This window comes from Cibotium barometz, chromosome 25 (genome assembly GCF_041138505.1).
Source record: "Cibotium barometz isolate CiBa-2024 chromosome 25, ASM4113850v1, whole genome shotgun sequence".
Taxonomy (NCBI): domain Eukaryota; kingdom Viridiplantae; phylum Streptophyta; class Polypodiopsida; order Cyatheales; family Cibotiaceae; genus Cibotium; species Cibotium barometz.
Window position 1 is genome coordinate 11,459,473 of NC_141070.1, and position 25,623 is coordinate 11,485,095.

Consider the following 25,623-nt stretch of genomic DNA (forward strand, 5'->3'; position numbering starts at 1 on the left):
CTATCAGATCTAGAGAAACATAGACTCCTCGGACTATGTCCAAACTCTGGAAGATGCCAAGGGTCCTGTCCCTTGAGTGCCAAGATCAACTCCTCCCATGCCAAGTACTCTGCACCTGATATAGTGATCATGCCACCTCCGAGTCTGTCATTGGTCGACTCCAGCATGTGAAAGTCCCTGCCCATACACCAAAAATCTGCCTGCGCGGCGGTAGGGTCTGACGGATTGTACTCGAGAAGGTGGCTCTATCGCCTACCACGTATGGCACATAGACATTTAGGAAGCCAATACAGTTCTCCCCTATCTTGATGGTAACCCACTGATCCCGTCCAGTAGCAATGGTGCTCAAGTCTACCATTGCTGGAAAAAGCTGCTGAATGATGGAAATGCATACTCCACCCTATGTCCTGGAGGGGCCAAAAGAGTGGGACCAAAGGGTGTGACTCCTGCCCTGCAAGATCTTCCCACAGCGGCAGGTCAGTTCCTTTGAAATGGGTGGAGCTCCTCTCTAAGGACGCCACGCCTTTGGAAGCACTGTGGGCCCCCCAACCCCTGGATGTTCCAACTTCCATGAGACAATCCACATAGCTAAAACAGGTGAGAAGCGGAACTATCGGAACTGCCCTCCACTTGAAGAGTCTTGGGCATGGGTTTCGATGGCGAGTAATCCCTGTCCGTCCTAGGGCAAAGCCGGGCCAAATGCGCACGTACTCTGGCCTCCATGTGGACCCACTACCCACTATGATCGAGCCCTAGAGTACGCATACTCCGGACTCCAGCTGGCACAGTGCAGGTATTTGTAGGATGGGGGAAGAGGTACTGCCACAGACACATGTAGGAAAAAAAAAGCAGCACCTCCAACTGATCCCTGAGGCCACAGCCGCCCAACTCCATCCAAGCCAAAGGCCAGAGCTGGGTAAGCACATCTGTGATACGCAGGTCGTGCAGATGATGTGAAAGCTCTATGGCCTGCCCCTGTATAGCAGTGGATACTGACTCCGTGCTCCAGTCAGTCCCCTATGCGGGAAGGATAAGATCATCGCTCGACTCTGATACATTTCAGTTCAGAAGCGAATCTTCAGCGCTTTGCCTCTGCGATTGAGGAGTTGCGCCTCACCTCCAATGCTCTAGGTTCCAGTTTTGTGTTTATTTGATGACAAGTGGCTGTCTTGAATTAAATCCATGATCACTTCAACAAGCTTTTTATTTTTATTTTCCAGGAAATAGACTTCTATTATCTAAGATAGAATCATACAAAAGGGAGACCTCAGACCAAAAGGTAGGGAGATCTCAGCCAATCTGGGGCATTATGCACGTAGAGGTAGTGGAAAAGAATATGCCACTGTCCCATTGTCTGATAAAACAGTTGTGCTTGAGAATCATACAAAAGGGAGACCTCAGACCAAAAGGTAGGGAGATCTCAGCCAATCTGGGACATTATGCGCGTAGAGGTAGTGGAAAAGAATATGCTACGGTCCCATTGTCTGATAAAACAGTTATGCTTTGATTTTATGCCACCCCAAATATGTTTATTTATTTATTCATTCATTCATTCATTCATTCATTCATTTATTTATTTATTTATTTATTTTTATATATACACCAGAAAGTTTTATTGTTTCTCATGACAAAGGCTCCATGGGAGATGAGACATGAATAATTACCTTACGTGCAGCTCTTTCCCGGAGGTCTCTCTCTTCTCCTTTCAATGAGAGCAGCTTAATATACTCTAATTCAACTGACTCTTTCTCTGCAATTGCTTGGTCTCTTTCAGAACTGCAGAAGAATTGCGAAAGTCAAACCGACTCTTAGCAACCTACATGCACTACCCACAGTTTTTCTATATAGAAGAAAAAAACAAATTTCTCAGTTACTTTTACAATAAAATAACATAAATACCTTATCAATCACATCTGTCATATGAAACTGAAGATGGGAAAGGGTCCATAAGTTTCTTTAAACTTACCGTAAAGCCTCAATCTCTTTAGCAAGTACGTCGTTTCCTTTCTCCAAGAGAATAGCTGAAGTCTCCTCAGCTTTCATAAGACATTCAGAACATCAAAATACAGTAACATTTTGCCTATTGCAGATACAACTTACTATTGTCCTAACAATAGAAAGATGTAACTCAGAATTTTGTTCCATTAAAGCTTCAAACACATGCTTTCTCTTATCTTTTCTCACTTCAAAAACCTAGAAAATCTAGAAGAATAGAAGTTCTACATAAAGGGTACAGTCTTGATCACAATCTGTGATTATCTTTCAATATGGTATCAACATCTTCAATAATGTTGAGGAAGTTCTTTCACTGACCGAATACACAAAGAGAACGTGTCAAACAATGATAAGGTTTCAAGCCAATAGCTAGGGACAAGTCTGCAGACAACATAGATCTTTGTCTAGATGCAGAGCCGAAGGGGTGTCTTATCAAGAAGAGCAACAAACTTCTGGAGTTCTCTACAGCCATCTAAATATTCTCAAGTTGATCCACTCTAGAAAGACCATTTTAACTTTTGTTTTGAGAGCAAGAAAAGCAGCAGATTTTGGAGAGTGTGACACAATAGAGTGTGACACAATTTTTTCTAAATAGTTCCTGTTAAAGATCCAACTACTCCATCACAGCAGCACGAACTTGAGTCAGTCCAAATCCAGATCAAAACAAAGCATCGAGGACAATCTCCCTCCCCACTTTTTCAAGATAAGCATAAGGATGTCACATGCATCAGCTACCTATAATTAGAACCCCTCTCTTTGCATTCTACACATTATTTACGAGACTTTAGAGCAGCCAAGAGAGAGAACACCAGTCTTGAAGAGCAATAGATTTAGCCCAAACAACAAGATTCTTCACAGCTTTTTATAATTCAGCAATGTACAGTAGATAAGGTTGAGAAAATAAGTTGTCATTTTTTTCCATGTTTCTCCTCTATGTGTATTCTCAAACAGGTCTAGCCTTCCTAAGGATCAAAATACACTATTGTAATCAGCTATTACCAAAATGAGCAGACATTAGCTAATCAACTATTCAACTAAAGCATGCACAAGCCAGCTTAGATGTGTTATAATGAGCAAGTACCCTCCCCGTTATGTACCTAACGCTAATCCTCGGGATTAGGTCCTAATCTAAGCAGGGTTTAGGGAGCCCTTAGATTAGGGGGAAGGCTGCATGCACGTTACCGGTGGCTAGGGTTCGTTATTATTGCTAATCCATGTTTACTAGCTATTTATGACTGCATGGGTTTATAGCAGCAGTAGTCACTATATAAGTGACTTATGGGTTATTGTTTTGATACAATATCTTATCAACAGTTGGTATGTAGGACAAGTTCTAGTGGTATGGGACGCTAGGGCTGACTGGCTTGGGTTGTGGGGAGTGGGAGATTCCAAATGGAATGTACGGTTGGGAGGTGAGTTTTCTTGCACCCTTCTGTGTTCTAATCTTGTGTGTTTAGCTTGTGTATCAGGTGAACTTAAGGAGGGAGCTTTACAGTTGGTATCAAAGCCAACCTGATCACGGAAGCGGGAAACCCCACAAAGTTTGTGTGTCTTGCATGCATCGCACGAGAGTCGCCCTATATAGGTATCTCTCGGTCACCATGTCTATGTTTGATTTGCAAATCAAGTAGCTTCTTTTGATGTGGTTGCATGAAGCAACCTAGTGGATTCTATGCATCAGAGAGAGACACGGACAGAGATAAGCATATGTACAAGGTGGAACCGCCAGAAACTCTCAATTGTGAAACCCCAAATTCTGTCCAAAACAGCTGCAGCAGGTCTGTGTGTTTTATCTTGTCTATGGGCACATGCGGATGTGTGAGGGACTCACTTTGTGAGGGAAGCACATTCATATGATAACTGGGTACAAACTTCCGCATAGAAAAAACAGCCTGCGAGGCCTGCACAGACTGTATGCAGTCATAACAGTTTATGCATAGGCTGTGCAAAGCCGTACAGCAGTGGTACAGGCTGTACAAGTGTTGTACTTGACCGTACAACATGGGTACCAGGCTACGCAAGGGGCTGATGGTGCATGTAAAAGGACCTGAATTGGCTGTTGCAGATGGTGCGCACGTGGCGGGCAGAAAGATGGTACATGTGTGCATGAGCATGGCAGGGACAGCAGCCGCCTAGGGTTTGGGCGCAACAGGTCCACAATTCTTTAAGAAAAAAAGCCACCTATTTTGATTAAACTGCATTTTTTTTTTGGGTAAAACGTGTGTGTGTGTGCCCGCGCGCGCTGATGGTGAGGGGGGGTGTTTGTTAATGATACCTTGGCGCCTCAAACAAAGAACCCCTATTGTTGTTAGCGAAAAGCACATGTAGTGTTTTTTTCATTTATAAAAACACGGTTAGGTGTGTATAACTCATCCTATCCTACTCCAGGTGTGACAAAACACTTTGGAGACGGCCTGTTGTGTGGATTCACAACACGGTTTCCATCTCTCGTGCATAGAGCATCGGTAGGTGGGCGTCATTTCTTGCGTAAAAGCATGTTTTTTTCTATTAGTTTCTGAAATTCAGAATTCAAATTCAGAAGAAACAGAGACTTCTACTGAATTTGGAGAAGATTCTCCTCTCTTTCCCTCTACGTGTTGAACTTCGGACAAGCCTTTTTCTTGTAGAGATTGATACATTCTCTTCTTAGCCCACTCAATACTTTGACAAGTCCTCAATGTGAAAACAAACCTCCAAGACACGAACCAGAGAATCTGGGATCCTAGCTAACTATTGGAGGTCCTGCCGCCACAGGTAACCAAGGTGAAGACGAACAGGAGCATGGTATGACAGGGTAATACCCGCAAGAATGCCCACCATGCCTCCCCTATCGTGCCTCCCCTCTCCCATGCCCACTCATCCACATAGAAATGGTCAAAGCAGGCGAGGTTCAGCCGTTGCATGTGTTGGTCAGCAGACCTAGAGAAGCTGAGGCTTTGAGGGGATCGGCCAAATTCTGCCAAGCATCCTGTCCATGTAAAGCTAGGAGCTCCTCCCATGCTGACCCTTCCAGGCCATTCAATGGCATCAGTATTTCCGCCATTGCAATCCTTCGGGGTCTCTATCATGTAGAACAACCCCCCCCCCCCCAAACCAAAACTCGGCACACCGCGCACAGTAATCCCTGACGCACCTGGATCCAGAACTCTGTGCGATCTAGTTCACAGTTGGGGATGAAATCGTTGAGAAGGTCAACATGGTCCTCTTCCAAGGATAAGAGCACCCATCGAGCCTGCCAAGAACTATGGTACCTGAGTCTGTCACCTGTGATGGGAAAAGCTGGCTATCAATGGAAATGCATACTCTGCCCTAGTTGCCCATGGGTCCATAGGCGGGTGACCAAAAAGTATGACTACAACTGAGTAGAATAAGGCACCAACCAGTCGGACGTTCCACAAAGCTGTCCACATGACTAAGTGAAGAGGTTGCAGACCCTAGAGGGCATCTCCTGGGCTCATGAGGCTTTCGAAGATGGTTTGGAAGGGGAGTAAAATTATAACCTCACCAGGGCAGAGATCCTTGTAAATGAAACACACCCTCTTGGCCACAAAGCTGATGTGAAAGAAGACGAAGATGCGAACCTCCTAGGCTCTCCTTGGGATCACCAGCTCGATGTGTGCCATGGACCAAAGCTGGTCAAAGGCATCTACGAATACTGAGGTCATGCTTAAGGTACGAGAAGCCCATCGCCTGGTCCGCTCCACTGTGGAGCCATCCCACTACGTCTCGGAGGCTATACACAGACGGAAGGAGAAAACCGTTCCACCAACAACTATGCGAGTGCGGCAAGAGTGACTTGGGCAACGGAGGCAGGCCCCACGATACAGTACAAGGACGGCCAAACAGGAAGAGCACTACAGCTGTCAATTATCATGTGAAAGCCATCCTAACCGCCCAGATTCCAACAGCACTGTGGAACCCTCTGACATCCACTGCCACGAGATGGAAGCTCATCAGCAATGCTGCCACCTAGCATATTTGATGTGCGCACAGTGTAGCGAGGCCATAGTGTTGCTAGTCATCCCTTTGGAAAAGACTATTCATTCCATTTGCATGAATCTCGTTCACACCCTACATGGATTGCCACCTCGCATCTCTCACTTGTGCACTGCAGCGAGGCCATACAGGTTTATTCACCCGGATAACAAAGACAATCCATTCCATTTCGACAGATCTTATTCCCACCCTCCATTGTTCGCAGCAGGGAGCAACTCTAGGACGCTCCAGGTCACACTGCACTTTGAACCTCAAACCCTTCCTCGCTCACAGAAACAGAGGCATCTCTTGGCACTATACACCCCTGGTATGGCTCTTTCCCCTTCCATTCAAATGTAGTCTCCCTGCAAGAGCAGCCAGCCATGGACAGCGCACTCACCTTTCCTCTAAAAAGGCGGAAATTTGCTTTCATACATTTGTCCATCTTTTCTACTAATAGAAGAATCTTTTTCCTAAAACATTTTAATTTGAGGATCCATGACACCTATCCCGTCACACAAAGCCAATAATCATAGAACTGGACGCAAATAGATGAAACATGAATCCTTAAAGCATGGTTGCTGATTCAATCAACAAACATTTACAGAGATAGTGAACAACCATGGACTCTGCCGTGCTCACTTTCAACCATTGAACTCCTTCCATGTAGTTGGGTCTGTGTCATAAGAATAAATTAAGCCGGATACTATATGTCAAGATGTCATGTCTATAATTAAATTTTGTAAGCTTCCAAGTTCTCATTCATGAGACATGCGAGTCATTACTCATTATTTTGAGCTTTACCTTCTCTAATTGAAGCCTCCTGCATGTTTCTCGTGAACTAAGGTTGTCCTGTGATAACTTTAAATATAGTTTTTTTAGCTGCAAAAACAAATGCAAATGAGGCATGATCAACCTCTCAGCATAGTATCTTACCAGCACTTGCTTTGAGATCAACCTCTCAGCATGTTAGTTGTAAATGCCCCAAATAGGGTTGAGCACAATCTTGTCACACACTTAAACTATTAATACTATTTATAGCATCATCCAATTCTCCATCTGTGAAGGTTTCATCCATGTTGTTAGCCTCTTGTTGTGTGATGACAAGCATAACCTGCTGCAAATAAAGTTCTCGTGCATCAAGAGCCTCCCTCGAAAGAGGTAGAGGGGCAGCAAACATGACAGAAAAGTATTCATGGCAAGCATCCGCAAGCTGAGCTTTGGGGCATGTCCAAGTACCATCCGTTCTTTTGACACTTGCGATGCACTATTTTTGACAAGAAGTGTGCAAGCCTTTGAAAAAAGATTTCGAAGAGCAGCCTTTATCAAGTAGTGGCTTTTGTTTCGCCCTAGTTTGCCATTCATTAAGCTTACGATTGTCATTATGGCAGAGGCAATTTTCAGCATGTGTTAACAGCTGTTGTTCATCATTATTCAGCTCTCTAAACTGGCTAATTTCATTGTACTCTTGCATTGCAAATTTGTCTTGTTCTAGTTGTCTTCTATTCTCCCCCATATACCATCTGCCATAGTTCTGTATCACAACATGCATTCACTGTACAAAACGGAACCAAGCAATATATGTATCCTCTTGCATTTGCATCGCAAGGGGATAGGTCGTTGTACGTACCAATTCAGCGCAATGAGCATGTGACAAGTAATTGTTGTTAATCATAAGTAGCCTTCTGTCAAGAAATGGACAATCATTGTCAGCAGCCAAAGTATAGGCCAAACCATACCGACAAATGATCAGAGAGGCACAATGTGTGATTAATCCACATTTTACATGTGTATACATCATCCTGTGTAGCATTGAGAAGATACCATCTGTCTAAGCGTGCCCAGTAATGCGTAGCAGCATTATGATGGAAAGTATAACCCTTTTGCTGTGGCATGAGCTGTCTCCACAAATCACATGCATCTAAAAGAAATCATTGTCTGAGCCCAATCTTGCTTTTCAAAACCCATTCGTAAGGAGCACCACATCGCAGCTCTATGCAAAAGTTTGTGATGCATAAAACTTGTAAATTCATACAGCTCATTTGGATCATCATAAGCCTGTATAGGCTGCAACTCATGCATACCCATCATAAGAGTGCCAAATAAAGCTTGGGTTCCTACATGAAAAATATGATATCCCGAGGTGCAGAGACTGGATTTCATGCAGCATTTGAGAGGCTCTAGCCGGAGGATCGCACAGATTGATGCAGCCATTCCCAACCACTAGATTACTGGATCTTTTTTGGAAGGTCGTCATCATTCTTGTTTTGGGGTTTTTTCTGGCACAGGTGTTCCTCTGCAGGCTATGGGTCTCTCCTTGCCTAGGGCGGATGATGTACCGGTCTTTTTTTCTCTACAGGATGGATGGCAGCTGGAGAGATGTGATGTGCAGGACCTTATTGAGGGCCCCCAAATCATCCAATCAAAATTGTTGGCAAGTTACGGAAGCACATCTTTGTTGACCCCCCCCCAGGGATGATCACAGAGAGTTAGCCTTTGGTTGTTTGGTGGCTGCCCTATCAGACATTTGCATTGGGACGTCGGTGAGTGGGAGTGGAAGGATGCTTGTAACCCTTTGAAAAGCATGCCTTTTTTTAGTTATACGGTGCGGAATGCCAGACATCTTGTCTTGGGACACATTCAAAGTGTCCCTACTCTTAGACCCCATTGGGAGTCTTACGGCACTTCGATTGACATTCAGAGGGTATTTTGGCGGAGATTGTGGCATTCTTATAGGAAGCCACAGATTTCCTCCTTTATCTGGGTTTCCCTTCATGGTGGTCTGGCCACCAATCAATGGAGGTTTGTTACTGGTGCTTGCCCAGCATGCCCCAGATGTGCAGGAGTTTCAGAGTCAGTTTACCATTGTTTATGGGAATGCAGGGAAGCACAGAGGGTTTGGTCTGCCAATTGCACACCTCTTTCGTAGGATTAAGAGAGATGCAATCATTTCTTTTGGTTCTATCATTTGGTTGACACAGTCTGGGCCTCAGCTGAGATTCGAGGGGACTGACAGGAGCTTGGACATTGTGGTTAGGCAAGGAGTTGCTCGGTAGTGTTGTCTTTAGGATTTGCCACTTTCACACTTCGTCCCTCTGGCACAGAGGTTAGACAGTTCTTGGGAGATTATTGCTAGTATCTCAGTCTGAAATATCTGGAAGGCTAGATGCACTGAGGCCATTGAGGATACTCCCGTTCTTGTTTCTCTGTGTCTTTGCAAGATTTGGAGTGATATTATTCACACCATTATGGCTACCTAGGCTAGAATCCAGGGATCTTCGAGGGCTGCGGAGAGGAAGCTCGGTCAGTTTATGAGAAAGTGGGACATTGGTATCTTTTTCACATCCTCTCATTCGGGACCCTATTGGCAACACAGGGTTCCTGATTGGTTGAGATCATCAGCTGCTTGCTTGGTGTGAAATCTCCATTTTGTAAAAAAAAATCATACTTAATAGAAGTCTCCTTTCTAGAAAAAAAAATATATATGATATCCAGAGAAGGCCCCTTGTCTTCCAGCAAAACTGTGTTGATTATGTTCTTGCAAACAAACCACATGGGGATGAATAGTATTTACATATGACCAAAAAAATCTCTAATTGTTTTTTTATTTTATTTTTTTTCAGAAAGAGACTTCTATTAAGTATGAGAAAAACATACAACAATCACAACTACAAGCCGGAAAAGAATAGAATCACCCCAATATGTAAGGTGATTTCAACCACTGAGGAGCATCATGATGCCATGTAAGACCTGTGGTACTAGAGGAAAAGAAGATGCCATGGTCCCATTCCCGCATAAATATCACACGCTTCACCTGCGCAGAACGAGAGGGCCCCTGAATGCAAGCCCAAGTAGCCATAAGAGTGTGGTTCACCCCATATAGTACTAATGCACTGAGACCCAAAAATCAGGACATTCTCAATATCCTCCGTGCATCTAGCTCTCTAGGTCTGCCATGCTATAATACTGGCAATAATCTCCCAATTGGTGTCAATCCTCTATCTAGGGGGTGTATAATCAGAGTGAGGAACATCCTGCAATAAACCATGCTGGGTAATATCTTTACGAATGAAAAAAGAAGAATCTGTACCAGTGCCCTCATAAAAAAGCTGCAGACCGGACTGGAAGAGCCAAGCAACTGCCCCCCAAGTCACATGCATGGCTCGGCCACTCAATTTGCCCATAAGTTGGGCTACAGGATCCCAAATCTACTGTGCAATGCTGCATCCCCATAGACAATGTTGTACAGACTCAGAATCTGCCGCACATCTAGGACAGGAAGGTGCTACACCGAAAACTGATCTCCACTGATTGGTGGGAAGATCACCATGTAAGAATAACCAAAAGAAATGAGAGATCTGGCTCCTTCTGTATGAGTGCCAAAGTCTATGCCAATATCTGCGCTGTATCACTGGAGAAATATCATAGCTCTTCCAATGAGGCCTGAGAGTAGGGATCCTATGCATCTGTCGAGTGAGGAGAAGCCTAGCATTCCGAACAATGAAACTGAAAAAAGGAAGGCTTTAATCTCTAATTATTTAGATCACAGAGGCCATGTATATTGTAACTAAAGCACTTGATTGGTGTGAACATATTTACAATATGAGTGAAAAGGGAGGCTGCACCTCAACTTGCATGCCAGCCTTACATATATATAATATATATATATATATATATATATATACATGTATATATATATACATGTATATATATATACATGTATATATATATACATGTATATATATATACATGTATATATCTATACATATATATATATATATACATACATATATACATATATATATACATACATACATACATATATATATACATACATATATATATATATATATATACATACATACATATATACATGTATACATACATACATACATATATATATACATACATACATATATACATGTATACATACATATATACATATATACATGTATATATGTATATATGTATGTATACATGTATATATGTACATATATACATATACATGTATATATGTATACATGTATATATACATATATACATACATGTATATATGTATGTATACATGTATATATGTATGTATACATGTATATATGTATACATGTATATATGTATACATGTATATATACATATATACATACATACATACATACATACATATGTATGTATGTATGTATGTATGTATGTATGTATGTATGTATGTATATATACATGTATACATACATATATACATATATACATGTATACATGTATATATGTATATATGTATATATGTATATATATACCTGACTACTTATGTCACCACGTAAAGAGTGTTATGAAGCTTGAACATCAACCATATTTGTATGCAATGAGGTCTCTACGCCATGAGTAAACAAAGAATCACGTCTCACTACTACAACCCACATCCTACCTACTCTTGTAATATTCCTTAATTGCAAGAAACCAGAGGCCAGAATCCTCCGCCAATCGGATCCCTTATAGTTTCACCCAGGACTTCCAAAAGAGAACTCTCGTTATTACAACACAGCATACCATAGAGAAGGCACACCTGTACAACACCTCCCTGCTTGAAAAGATCTTCTCCATCTCTACCATGGATCCCTCGAACCCTTTCCCAAACAGCAGTAGGGCTGTACCAAACGATATGTCCTTCCCTTTAGTCACAGCTTGCATGTAACCTCGAGAAGACTACAACCTTTTCACATGAATCCAAAGACATGCTTTCCACATGAAACCAAAGACCTGTATCCGATAAACCAAAGACCTGTATCCCATAAATCATAGGCCTGTTTCCACGATACCAAAGTCATATTTCCTCTCGAAAACCAATGTCCTCTTTCCATGAGAAACCCACAGATACACCATCCAATCAGAGTGCTAAAATCAAGGTTGTTTTCCATAGCAATACCCTCTGCTTTTCCCATAACTCACAGAGAAAGATAGAAGACGTGTCACGCAAACTCTGAATACACATAAGTTCAAGACGAAGCGGAACAACACATCTCTTCCATGAACATCCTCCCGTGCATCTAAGCTTGATCTTCTGTATCCCAATCTCTTAAACAGGGCCGGCTATCCATGATGACATAAATGAAATGATGTATTAACGTCTCTAAGAGGCCATTATGGCCTGTGAGACCAAAACTGAGAGTACATCTGAAGTTGGTGTCTCATCAAAGAGAACAACTAAATGAGACTAAAAAGTACAATAAACTGATTGTCCTACAGTTATAAGAACAAAATTGTAAGACTCTGAGATGATACAGAGTTGAAAATACTGGAAAATACTGAAAAATGTATATCAATTAGATCCATGTATGCTGATCAGTTGAAGTGTTGCCCTCTCCTTAGATCAAGTATCTCCGCCATGGGGCTGTCTAGAATGGAGAGGTCGTAGAAGCGAGGTAGGCGCCTCCAATGCCGAGCAATAATGGCTCTAATCTGGCGATGGTGAGGATGCCCTGGTCGGAATCCTGGTGGGCGTGGCCGACGAGCACGACATAAGATAACAGCTCTATCAGTGGTGACTCCCTAGGAGCGTTAGTCCGTACCCTGATGGCCCAATGGAGGAGGTATCACGAGGTGTGTGGGCTGGGTTGCTGGTGCTAGTGCCGAAGAAATCTGTCAGGGTCCTCTGTCTAGGTACATCATGGCTCGGCCTCCTGTCTGCCAAGAGGGTCTCTCTGTGTCTCCTGAGCTCAAGTAGAAACAATCCCAGGCATCTCTGATCCCCAAACTGCATGACCCTGCATAACGGCCCAAAACCCTCTTGGAAGAGGCAGTGATATCTCCCTCGGATCTCATAATAGACTGTACATCGGCAAATGTAGTGTTCCTCTGTCTCTACCACCTAGTAGCATAGCTGACAAATGTGGTCATCCAAGATCTGATGCACATATCGCCCTGTCTCAATCCGCAGCTGGTGTGATGAGGTCCAAATCTGTCCAATGGCACAATGTATCCCATTTGATAGGTGTACATCCATGTACGCAGGGCGGGTGATAAAATCATCTGGTGAGAGGTGTAGAAAATGGCTCTTGTAATGAGCCATTTTCGGGCATACGGGCTCAAGGGGGCTAGTCCATGTCCTCTCTGTGTCCACTCTGATGATATCCATCCTAATCACGAGGTCTTTCTCTAAGCGGATGAGATCCAAAAATGGACAATCCAAACTGTACTGAAAGGGTGGTAGTGCCTCTATCCGCAAACCATGTAGGTCAAACCATGATCTCATCTCATTATACCAGTAATGAATATCCCAATCCTCTGCCAACTATATGGATGAGGTCAATGCCAATCGGGAGTACCTCTGAGGGAGCTCCCATAGCCGCTGTAAAAAGGTAACTGCCTGGAATAGGGCCTCCGTTACTACTTGTGGGGCACCCAACTCAGCCCGAGCAATCTCATGTGGTACTGATGATTTGCTCCGAATCATGCGGGCAATCATCATAATCAGTGGTCTCTCCATTTGCCTCCATCCCTCATCTGTCCCTCTCTGAGATATGTGATGTATACTGGGCCCGCAAATTGGAGCTCCATACAGGAGGGTTGGTGTGACAAGCGTATCAAATAGCCACAATTTGGTGCGTGGCTCCTGAAACTGTATGTGTGCACACTGCCTCTCAAGTGCCCCCAAGGCTGCATGCCCTCGAGCTAATCTAGCTGCTGCTCCCTCCTTCAGAGCGAAACGCGATCCTGTGAAAGTAACTCCCAAGTAGACATATGACGTGACATACTCTACCGGCTCCCCTCAGAAAGTGAACTGAGGCTCTGATCTCGTCACCCATGCCTGTGTACTGTTAAACACCATAACCTTGGTTTTCCCAAGGTTCACTGTCAAATCTCTATCTGCACAGAAAGCATCCAGGTGTCTCTGTAATCCCTTCGCAGAGTCTGAGATTAGAACAATATAATCCGAATATAACAAGATGGGTATCAACACCCCTGCCATGCATGCCCGTAAGCCTCCCAATCTGTCTACATAATCAGAGACCGCATCCATGTACAGTCCAAAGAGGGTGGGCGATAGCGGGCATCCCTGCTTCACCCCTATCGTGGTAGTCACCCTATCAGATAGACCGCCTGGAGCTCGGACTCTGCCTGTCACACAGACTCATACAGCACTGCATATCCTCGGGTACCTCAATGTCATGCAATCTGTGCATAAGCCTGGCACGTGGTACGGTATCCAAGGCTTTGCGGACGTCCACAAAGCAGCAGTATATCCTTCTCTTCTGTGCCCTGCCCTCTTCAATAAGTACCCGCATTAGCCAAATAGGCTCGTTTCTTCCTCCGCACAAGGCGCCGAAAGATCATCCTGGCCAGTCTATGCATGTGAGACCCAATGGCAATCTCACGCTGTAGCTGTGCTCGTGTCTCACGACACTCATCATCATACCAACTGTTCTATGGGGCAATGCTGCGGCGGTGGGTGGAAGGGATCATAGTGCAGGGAAACGCATATGAGGCGGATGCATGTAGTACACCTGCCAATCCTCTCGTGATCTCGTCCAGAGGGCTATGCGGGTCTAAAGCGAGCAAGCCATCAGATACTGCATCTAGGTAAACCCCAACTGTCTCACATGTAAACTGATATCTCAAGTACCTAGGTAGATGAGTGCCTGGCCCATCTCTCGGGATCTACCTACTAGTGTGAAACTCAGGTATGCATGATCGGCTGCTATGCCAATGGGCCTACTGGAAATCGTGAAACCCCGCACATCAGGTATCAATGAAGGAGATCCCATCAAGTAGTCCACTCTACTCGCTCCCCCTTTAGAGTTCCAGTTTGTGAGAGCATCTGCTCCTTGCCATCTCGATAAGCCATTGTATATGACCAACCATGTGCACTCCCGAGTGTGAGAAAATGCCTGCCATAATCTGTAATCTCCCCCTCATCCTGTTCTGATCTCTGCAACCCTACATCCTCTGCCGTGATCTCTCGGTACATAGCCTCTTGAGTATCATACAGCTCTGTCTGTTCTGTGCCTGTACGTGCATTGAAGTCTCCCAATAGTAATATGTCTCCCATGCTAGCAAACCTCATGATATCATCATATAGTGGTATATAGAGCGACTCTCTTGATGGTGCAAACCTGGAGTGGGCTGGGGGAAAGTAGCATACCACCACATATAGCTCGCGAAGCCCCTCTTTGCATATTCGGACCCACATGTACCACATGTATTTTGTCACGAAGCTCCTCCCTGTAAAGTATTGCCACTCCTCCAGATCCTCCGATACCTCCCACTGTGCGTGGGAGAGGGCGGAAAACTGATTCCCATCTATAACCCCGTACGTCAGGAAGCCTCTTGTTTGTGCACCGATGGGTCTCCGTATACATAGCAATATCACTGTGTCTGAAGTATCCTCAAAGTATCCTGCATCTGTTCTAAGGACTCCATTGCAATTCCATACCGTGAATCGCAAGGTCTCGTAGGCCGTGCACCGTCAAGCGGGCCTCCTCTCCGTAATGATGACTCGGCCATCTCTATATACCGCCCATTTCCCCTCTTTCCTTGCCTCAAGCACACGCGGCATGTGTTCCTTCCGGTGTGCTATCTGTGCCGGTGTAAGGTCCTCATCCAAATAAATCTTTTCCCCCTTAAGGGCCATCCTTTTGGAGAGGAAGGCCTTCTTCTTCTCCAAGTCACCAAACCTGATGCTCAATATCTTCGTCCTAGTTTCATCTCTGCCTACTCGCCATGCTCCGGTAATGGGTACATCAGTGGCTCCAATTTTTGTTGCAAGAGCTTTTGCATCCTCTGGGGGATTTCCCTTATCTTCCCACCCAACTACACGTACATGTAAGGCACGTGCCCGTCTCTTGGCTTCCTCTTCCAATGTAGCATTCATCACCTCTACTTTATTGATTGGTGTATCCTTCTGTTTTTTTACTACTTCAATCCATGGGTTGACTTCCTCAATTTGTTTCTTTGTGGCACTGGCAATTTCAGCCAATGAATGCATTTCCTTCTCACCTGTAGCCACTTTTGCCTTACATGATTCCAAAGTGTTTTGCATTTCTGTGATGTCTTTTTCGCGCTCAGCCATACATGTCTTCAGAGTGCCTTCGTACGATGCAACTGTTTTGCCAATCTCTCGGAGCATGTCATCCTTCTATTTCTGCATCTCTTTTTTCATTTCCGTGTGCATCAAGGCTTGGGCTAATTCCATCTCAACCCGTACTTGGGCTTGCATTTCTCCCTTCAATTGGACATATATCTCTTCCTTCAGCGTTTCGTTTATCACTTTCCTTTGGGCATGCATCTTCTCAATCCATTTTTTTTCAACCTCCTGTCGCATGGTGTTCATCTCTGTCCATCAAAAGTCTATCTCCAGTCTCCTTCAAAAGTATCTAGCAGCCTTCCAACACCATTGAGAGTACCAAGAGACACCGTGTAGACCTAGTACGGCATGGCTTGTTTCCTCAAGTCTAGCAGTCGCACGCTACACTCCACCCATGTTGCAGGAGTACAGCCGGCTGCCAAGAAGCAAGGCGCACTTGGTGTGGGTATCCTCGCTGTTAGAAGACGCCTTCATAGTTTGAAACTGCAGCAGTACCGTACAACAACAGCATGAGCGACAACTGCAGTCCCGCTCGGCTGTGCAGCCCACACAGAGTCACACACAACGGCAGCCGAGAGTAGCACGGAGGCACGCACAACAGCAGCCCAACAGGGGCGCCACCCAACAGCGCGAACGCCCACCTTCTGCAACACAGCCTGAAACTCTGTACGCCACCTGCTCAGCCCACGTATCTCCACATGTGCGCTTCTGATCCTGCAGCCAGCCCACGTACAACATGTAGCGCCTGGATACGACTCCTACAGCCAGCCCACAGAGAGAAGCGCCACACGCCACACCACACGATACCACCCGACGACTCGAATTCTGCCACCCTTTGCCTTTTATAAAGATGCGATTCAGTTCGCTTTCCAGAAAGCAAGATTTATAGCAAAAAGCGCATGCTTCCAATAAATAATATTATTTTATCATCAAAGGTTTTAAAACCTTATAAACTCAAAATCCTTTTGTCCCTTTCTTTAAAACCTTTTGTCCCCTTCAAAATTGGGCTAGCCACACATGGGTTTCTTTTCTTGATTCCAAGCTGATGCCTTTCTTACTGTCCATTCCGTAACCGTGCCCACCTGCTTGTTGTCCAGAGAAAAACACACGGTCGTAACATACCCCTCTCTTGAAAAATAGCAAGCGTCCTCGATTATTGCACTCAATAACATAGTAAGGCATCATATGAGCAAAAATTCCCCATATGACAAAAGCAATGCCCCTCCAGTGCATCTGGGTGATGAAACAATCATCCTGGACAATAAGGCCACACTGTCACATCAAAGTGACAAACGACTCTTCCTTGTTCCTTGGGAACCTGCAGCACAAGTCTAAAACCAAGTGGAAACACGTTACTTGTGTTAGCCAAAAACAAAACCATGCATCATTCTACATATGAAACACATATGCATGACACATATATGCATTCGCAAACAATATGCTCCTCAAGATGCACTACCTACTCCAAAATAACTGTCTCAGGGCTGCTCGCAAGCCTTACACCCATGGGCATCCCGCAGGACCCATGACTGAAGGTACAACATGAGCATATGAAAGCACTCAATGCATCCAAACAATACATCCACTAAGTACTTCCCACATATGTCTCATGGCCATCCCACACGAGTCACACCCAGTGGTGCATCCATGAACATAATAAAGTACTTGATGTATCATACCAATATACATGCATCACACGACACAATCCAGAGTATTACCCAAAGTATTCTCAATGGTACCAGGATCCAATGGCACCAGAATACAATAATGCCTCAAAAAGTGTATGCATACATGCACAAATAGAGTTCGATCCATATATCCATGAACCAAACCAACTCTAGCACTGCTCGCAAGACTTATGCCCTTCATAGAGTCTCGAATTGTTAGCTCAAGTTGCTTCAAACTTTGAGCTCAACCAAACCATGCCATTCCAAAGGAGACCAACTCCACAAATAGCATCATCTCAATAACCAATTGACCAACACCCTGGTCAAGAACAGCCAGAACCATATGACAAAGATCAACATCCCAATCTTCCTCAATCATACCTGAGTTCCAAAGGCAAAAACCATCTCTATTACCCATAGACGTAGACAGAGTTATCCATAGTTGCAGTTATAGTTCATGGTGCGGCCAATTGTGAACCATACCCAACTTTACCATCTCATGTGACTAGTACACAATATCATAGAAGTCCCATAAGCAGATGTATTGTCTGCCTGCAGTACCTCAGGTGAATACAAAGATGTCACCAAGCGACTCCTAGATGAAAACTGAGCCTGTCTATAACAAGGGAGTGGAGGTGCTACCCCCCTCTTGAGCATCAGGCAATGCTCCAGACCCCTGTTCTGCTGAACCTGAATGAGTCGTAACAAGAGTCGGCTCCAACTCAAAGGCATCAAGATAAAGCTGCAATACCTAAGGTAAATCTGCTAAGTCACCCTCCTCCATCCACTTCGCATCCATCGGTGAATAGTTCTTGAACTTCACAAGATAGCGACGAGAAACTTTAGCTCATACGTTTCTTTTCTTGTGTGCCAATATCTGCTCAGGAATAAGAACCTCATCAAGTTCCTCCACTTCCGTCTAAGCCTCATCTGATACATCCTCACGCACCCAAAACTTGCTTGCACTCCACCCAAGTGATAAGCACAAGTCCCTAATGAAGCATAGTGGACCACCACTCTTAAACATAGAAAGAAACTGTCTTCCGAACCCATGAAGCCTCCGTGAAGATACCATTGGTGACAAAGCGTCGTTCACCCCCACTGGCCGGGAGAATCATCAATTTTTCACAAGACGAGCTCACCTCTCTTCAGCACGGCATTGACCTTGAGGTCCAGACCACCCTTGTTGCAAGAGTTTATAGTTCCCACCCCTCTCATTCGCAGGCCCGTGAATGGCTTCTAGCAGCTCTCCCTTCGGAGCTAATTGTGCACTTCCAGGATACTCGTTTTCTTGGTAGAGGCTTCTTCCAGGTGGACTTTCATTCTTCAGAAGCTACTTCTCAGGTTTTGGCTGGCAGCCCCTTCCCTCTTGGTCCTAGGAAGATTTTCTTCTTTCAGTACCAGGTGGGCTTTGATCGAATGGCGGAGGATCAGCACCTTACCCCGGTCTCACTACAGTTCCCTAATCTTCCTCGGTCTTATTGGAAGCTTTTAGCTTCCATAGGGGAATCCTTTGGCCAAGTTCTAGAGGTACGAGTCCTTCTAAGCTCTCCCGCCTCAGCTTTCGCGGACCGTTACCGCCACTCTTGATGGTGTACCCCAGGTCCTTGTGCTTGTTCCTGATCCATCAATTACTGATGATCATGTTATGCTTCAGAGACTTGATGGATTTCATTTCCGCCAGAGGATGGAGATTGCAGGCAGACCTGACCAGTGTCGGATTTGTCGTCGACAAGGTCACATTGCTAGAGATTGTCCCAGATCAAGGGGCCATGCTAGGAGGCGGCGTGGTCCTGGCCATCAGAGGCCTTCTACATTTGCCAATACTCCAATTGCTCCTTTGCCACAACATACCACACAGCGTTGGGTTGTGGTTAGGGATGGCAGGCACCCTCGGACCCCCGTACCTGCCCCTTCACCCACACCCCTTATGGAGCACCCTAACCCCTATGCAGCTCTCGCCTCACAGGATGTTGATCCTTCTTTGGAGGATGAGGCTTTGCAGGCATATGATCTGGATCCTTCACAAGAGGATGTTGCATTACAGTTACAGGATGACTGTACTCTTGAGGATGATGTTGCGCATTCGCATTGTCATGGTACCTCTCCAGTTCTGAGGACTAGCCCTGGCTTTTCCTTGGAGTGGGAGAGAGAGGTAAGGTTTACATCATCAGATTTTCCCTCCCTTACCTATGAGAGACGTACTTCCGCCTCTAAAGGGGGTCCTTCGTCGACCACGAGATCTAGTCGTTCCTACTCTCAATCCTTATGGGGATTGTATCTTGGAACATTCAGGGTCTTGGCAGTTTTTTTTCGCGTCGGCGGAAACAAATTGTAAAAACCCAGCTCCATTGTGCAATCACAGGTGGACCTATGGATGTATGGCTCTTGCAAGAGCATAAACTGGATGCTAGCCAGTGTGGGAGATCAAGCAAGCTTCTCTCGGGACACACCTTTTGGTCACCAGCTTTTGGTACCAAGGGTGGTGTCTGTATCTCTATTTCAGCTTTGATCTTGCCTTGCATCATTGGACATGGTGTCATTTTGCCTGCGAGAGCACAGTGGATCCTTCTTATGCAAGGTACTACACGCATTGGTATTCTCAACCTTTATGATATATATATATATATATATATATATATATATATATATGGGGACTTTCCCATCACCCAAAAGCCCGCTCGTGATCCCTCTTCCCTCCAACACTCTGCCACCAGCAGTGGTGATCCCATTACCATATAATATATATATATATATATATATATATATATATGGGGACTTTCCCATCACCCAAAAGCCCGCTCGTGATCCCTCTTCCTTCCAACACTCTGCCAGCAGTGGTGATCCCATTACCCTTCCCTCCTGTCAAGACCCTGTCCGCGAGGTGTCTCTGGGCGACCCGGATGATCCTCGGCCCATCCTTCTTGCTTCCTGGCTCTGGGATCACCCTTCTCTCCTGAAGCAAGCCATTTCATTCTTCCGCTCCTATTGCAACGTGTTCGCCTGGTCCTACAAAGACCTAGAGGGCGTCTTCAAGGATTACTCATTAGCTTCTTGCGGATCTTTGTGGATGACTTTACCAACTTCAGCGGCCTTCAGCGGGCATCTCTCTCAACTGGCACTCATCTTCGACAAATGCAGAGCCTCTTGGCTATGCCTCAATCCCAACAAATGCAACTTTCTTGTCATTCAAGGTACGTTGCTTGGTCACGTCATTTCAGCTAAGGGTCTTGCTCCTGATCTAGAGAAGATCGTGGCTATTCTTCGTCTTTCACCTCCGATCAATCCCAAGGACAAAACTTCGTCGGCCACACAGGTTACCATCGCCACTTCATCCGCATGCACGAGTGGGATCCACGGAAGTAGTGTGGGGATGCACGGGATGGGGATGCATGGAAGTGCAGGGATGCACGAGTGGGATCCAAGGGGCTTCTTAGGGAGGGAGGTGGAGGTGGGGAAGCACTTGGAGTACACGGGGCACCCCCAAGGGAAGAAGCGGATGGAGGGATGCCCACGGAAGAAAGCGGCAAGGGGCACCCAGCGTCGGGGGTGCGCGAGAGGGTGGCCCACTAGGGTGCACACACTTGGGGCACTAGTGCATAAAGGGGTATACACCCAAAGTTTAAAAAAACAGTCGTATTCCCATAAAATAAAAAAGCTGCGCACCCAAGAGGCAATGCGAGGATGGGAACAATGATGGGGCTGTCGAAATATGGGCACGGGACCCCAAAGTGTTGCACCTATGGGCTTTTTTTTTTTTTGGGTGTGCCACCTCATGTGAGGGAGGAGGGCATGGGAAGATGGGGGGTTTAGGCGAGGATCCTAGGTGGCCGATACAATTTGAGACGAGAGCCGTTGACTAATGGGAGTGGCTGCCCACCAAAGGTGAGGAGCTCCACCGCGCCTTGGGGCAAGATCACATGTACTGTGAATGGTCCTTCCCATGCGGGAACAAGTTTTTGGGCTTGCTTGAGGTACCGGGGCTGGTAGACAAGAACCAAGTCACCTTTTGTGAATTGTGGACGACGCAAGTGATGGTCATGCCATGCCTTGCAATGGTTCAAACGGTCATACCATGCCCTCACCGATACCTGTAGCGGACTGGGATGCCCGTCGTGTAGGCACACTAAATCACTAGGGTCCTCTCTACGGCTGAATACACTCAGGAGTTGGCACAGGCTAGGGAGATGGCAACCTCTCTATCCCACTCCACTACGCACTCACACAGACTCGAGAATAGAACACCACACAAGAGCTACCTCAGTGACGTACATGCAACACAAGATGGAAGTAGGCAAAAGTTGGGACACCACAAGACCATGTATTGCATTGGGGATTGAAACCGGCCTCTGATAGAAAACCAGAGTGCGGTGGGAACAATCACCCGTCCACTTGTAGTCTAGATGAGAAACAAAACACAGATTGGGGCTAGAGTGCCCAAATCTGAAAACACAGCGACACCTGTTGGCCCCAAAGCTTGGCGCCCCTTGCGATATTTCTTTATTCAATTAAAAATAATATGTATGGCTGAGTACAACTCAAAAACCAGCCAAGAGTTTACACCTGTAAGTCCAATCTGACGGCCCACAAATCCTTCTCAGCACAGAGGATCTATGCACACAGATCTGTGTCCTCAAGCAACACACTGTGCCTCCCTCTGATCAGCCAAGATCACAAAGCAGGCCAGCCATGGGCATACATCTGGCATAACTCAAGAGCATGATACATCTTCTCAGCTCAAACATACATGTGCTGTCCAATCTCTGTCTTAATCTCTTGTCAATCTGCTATACTCCTCCTCTCAAAAGGAGCCAGATAACACATATCTGCAACAGACATCAAGCAGTAGAAAGAGAGATGGATGAACAGAAACAGAGCTTACCAAGTTCAGCTCGTGAAACAACACTGGAGGAAGGCAACAGCACCAATCTGTGCCTGCAGGCACTTGAATCCACAATCCTGCTTCACACGTGTGCTTGCACTTGCCTGTATCCTCCTCCTGATGCTCACTCCTATGCTGTCCTTGAAAATACAGATCTGAAAATCAGCACTGTACCCGTCTGTACCGCCTCGGGATACGTGCCAGGCGTTGTACTTGCATAAACAGCCTGCTGTCCACTTCTGTACCAGCCTGAATCAGCATACACAGGTCTGTCCAGCACCCAGAAAAGCGCCGCCTGCACCTGTACGTGCTGTATCTGACTGCCCGTACACTGTACGGCAGTCGTACAGTAGGGTTTGGGCTGGAAAACAGTCTGTACAGAGCTTCTGCGCAGCCAAACCAGCAGCAGTTCTATGCGCCGCCAGCAACAGAGGAGAGAGAGAGAGAGAGAGCTTGCGCAGTCCTGGCCGTACAGTGCTGTACGGCTGGTTTCCTCAGAAAAACAGCAACAAAACTGGTCTGCAGCAGTCGCCTCCTCCTTCTTGAGCTTTTCCCACGCTAGCTACTCAAGCGCATGAGGGGAGTTCTCCTTTTGCTACACGATTCCCCAAAAAGGGAAGAGAGAGAGAGAAGAGAGAGAAAACTACTCCCAATTTAATCCCTAGGGCCCCAACTTAAATAAGTTCCTAGGGCCACTAAGGCCTAGGGGCAAACTTCAATAAACATTAAAACTTAATGTTTTAATGTTCCCCCTTCACACCTAGGGATGTCCACACATCTTAAACACTGTCCGGGCACCCCCCATGTGAATCATAAAATATTCTGACTCTGCAACCACCATGCCCACACTTGTCCTGCTCCATTTTCACAGGGCCATGACATACCCCCCTCTTGAAAGATGGCAAGCGTCCTCGATTGCATTCTGGTGATGCATCAAAATATCCAAAGTGAAATATACAATATGGCAAGATCAGCGTCCCAATCTCTCTGAGCCATACACATGTATCAACATTCACTGCAAACCAATGGCATAGTAATAGTCCAAGTTGTATACCACTGTGAACCATACATATCCACAAAAATCTCCATGTGACTAGTACACATATATCATAGAAGTCCCATAAACAGATGTACTGTCAGCCTCAGTACCTTCGGATGAGGTAAAATCTGCACCAAGCGACCTCTAGATGTCATCTGAGCCTGTCTGTATCAAGGGAGTGGAGGTGCTACCCCCCTCTTGAGCATCAGGTAATGCTCCAGACCCATGCTCTGCTGAACCTGAATGAGCCACAATAAGAGTCGGCTCTAACTCAAAGGCATCGAAATAAAGCTGCAAAACCTGAGGTGAATCTGTTAAGTCACCTTCCTCCATCCACTTCGCATCCATCGGTGAATAGTTCTTGAACTTCACAAGATAGCGACGGGAAACTTTACCTCGTACCTTCCTTTCTTTATGTGCCAGTATCTGCTCTGGAATCAGAACCTCATCAAGTTCCTCAACTTCCGGCTGAGCCTCATCTGATACATCCTCAGGCACATCCCCACAGAAAGGTCTAAGAAGACTCACGTGAAAAGCATTGTGAATCCTCCAGTGATCTGGTAACTTCAAACGATAGGTTACCTCACCAATCTTTTCCAAAATCTGAAAAGGCCCATAATATCGCATGCTCAACTTAGGGAATAAGCGCTCTTTACCCTTCATCTTCTTGAGTCTAGCCTTTTCAAAACGCAAAAGAACCCAATCACCCAATGCAAACTGTAAATCACGTCTGTGACGGTCTGCGGCTTTCTTTTGCTTCTGCTGAGTTTTCTGGAGGGCCAACTTAACTCTCCGATAAGCTTCATCCAAGCTCTCCACATACTGATCAGCCTCAAAGATCTTATCTTTTGTATGCAAAATGGGTGGTACCTTCTTCCCTCCTTCTACAATCTCAAAAGGCGCCTTGCCTGTCGAGCTATGTACAGTGTTGTTATATGCAAACTCCACCAAAGGGAGATACTTTTCCCATTGTTGCTTGTGCTCTGACACATAACACTTGAGAAGATCCAACACTGTAGAGTTAGCCTCTTCTGATTGACCATCTGTCTGTGGATGAAATGACGATGAAAACTTGAGAGTTGTACCCATGTTGTCAAACAACCCTCTCCAAAACAAACTCGTCATTCGTGGATCACGGTCACTAATGATAGACGTAGGCAAGCCATGATACTTGAAGATGTTCGCCATGAACAACTTCACCATATGATCTACTTTAATTGTCTTCCTCACGGGAATGAAATGAGCCTGCTTACTGAACCTGCATATGATAGTCCAGATGCCATCATTTCCCGTTTGTGTCCGTGGAAGATCAAATACAAAATCCATGGCAATGCTCTCCCAAGGTCTATCCGGAATAGGTAAAGGCTGTAATAACCCTGGTGTCTTCTGACGGTCAAACTTTACCTTCTGACATACGATGCATTGCCTCACAAAGGCATCAACATCTCTTCTCAAGGTTGGCCAATAAAAGAAAGTCTCCACTGCTTTGACCGTGGCGTCAATACCTCTATGACCTGCATACGGTGGAGCATGACTTTCAATCATAACCTTGAGTCGCAATGGCCTGGTAACACACAGTCTGCCATGCATCAATAAAAACCCATCTCTGAGAGTGTAATGCTCATGCCGCTGACCCTCAGACATCTGATCATACAACTTTTCAAAATCCTCATCATGGGCATACTGCTCTTTCATTTCATCAAGCTCATGATGATAAGCAAGTGAAACTGCAGAGACCTGTGGCTTGCGTGACAAAGCATCTGCCACTACATTCTTTTTGCCTTCCACATGCACAATCTGGAAGTGAAACATTGACAAAAAGTTTGCCAAACGCATATGCTTCTCTGAAAGCTTAGTCTGCGTGAGGAAATATCGCAAGGTCTGATGATCTGTCTGCACAGTGAAATCAGCCCCAAGCAAGTAGTGTTTCCATGTAGAAAGAGCGTGAATTACAGCCAACATCTCTTTCTCATACACCTGTAAATGCTTCTCGGCA

At 45.4% G+C, this 25,623-nt stretch overlaps 1 protein-coding gene across 1 annotated transcript in view; it reads right to left on the minus strand.

Moving 5' to 3' along the window:
- Positions 1 to 1,622: 1,622 nt before the first annotated feature.
- LOC147624251 (uncharacterized) overlaps positions 1,623 to 25,623 on the minus strand; it is a 53,409-nt gene continuing 29,408 nt past the window's right edge. Inside the window, exons 3-6 of the mRNA XM_086819815.1 lie at positions 6,775 to 6,852; positions 6,592 to 6,646; positions 1,967 to 2,036; positions 1,623 to 1,776 (exon numbers count right to left, since the gene is read on the minus strand). Coding sequence (XP_086675941.1) covers positions 1,623 to 1,776; positions 1,967 to 2,036; positions 6,592 to 6,646; positions 6,775 to 6,852 — 357 coding nt within the window. The remainder of the gene's footprint in view (positions 1,777 to 1,966; positions 2,037 to 6,591; positions 6,647 to 6,774; positions 6,853 to 25,623) is intronic.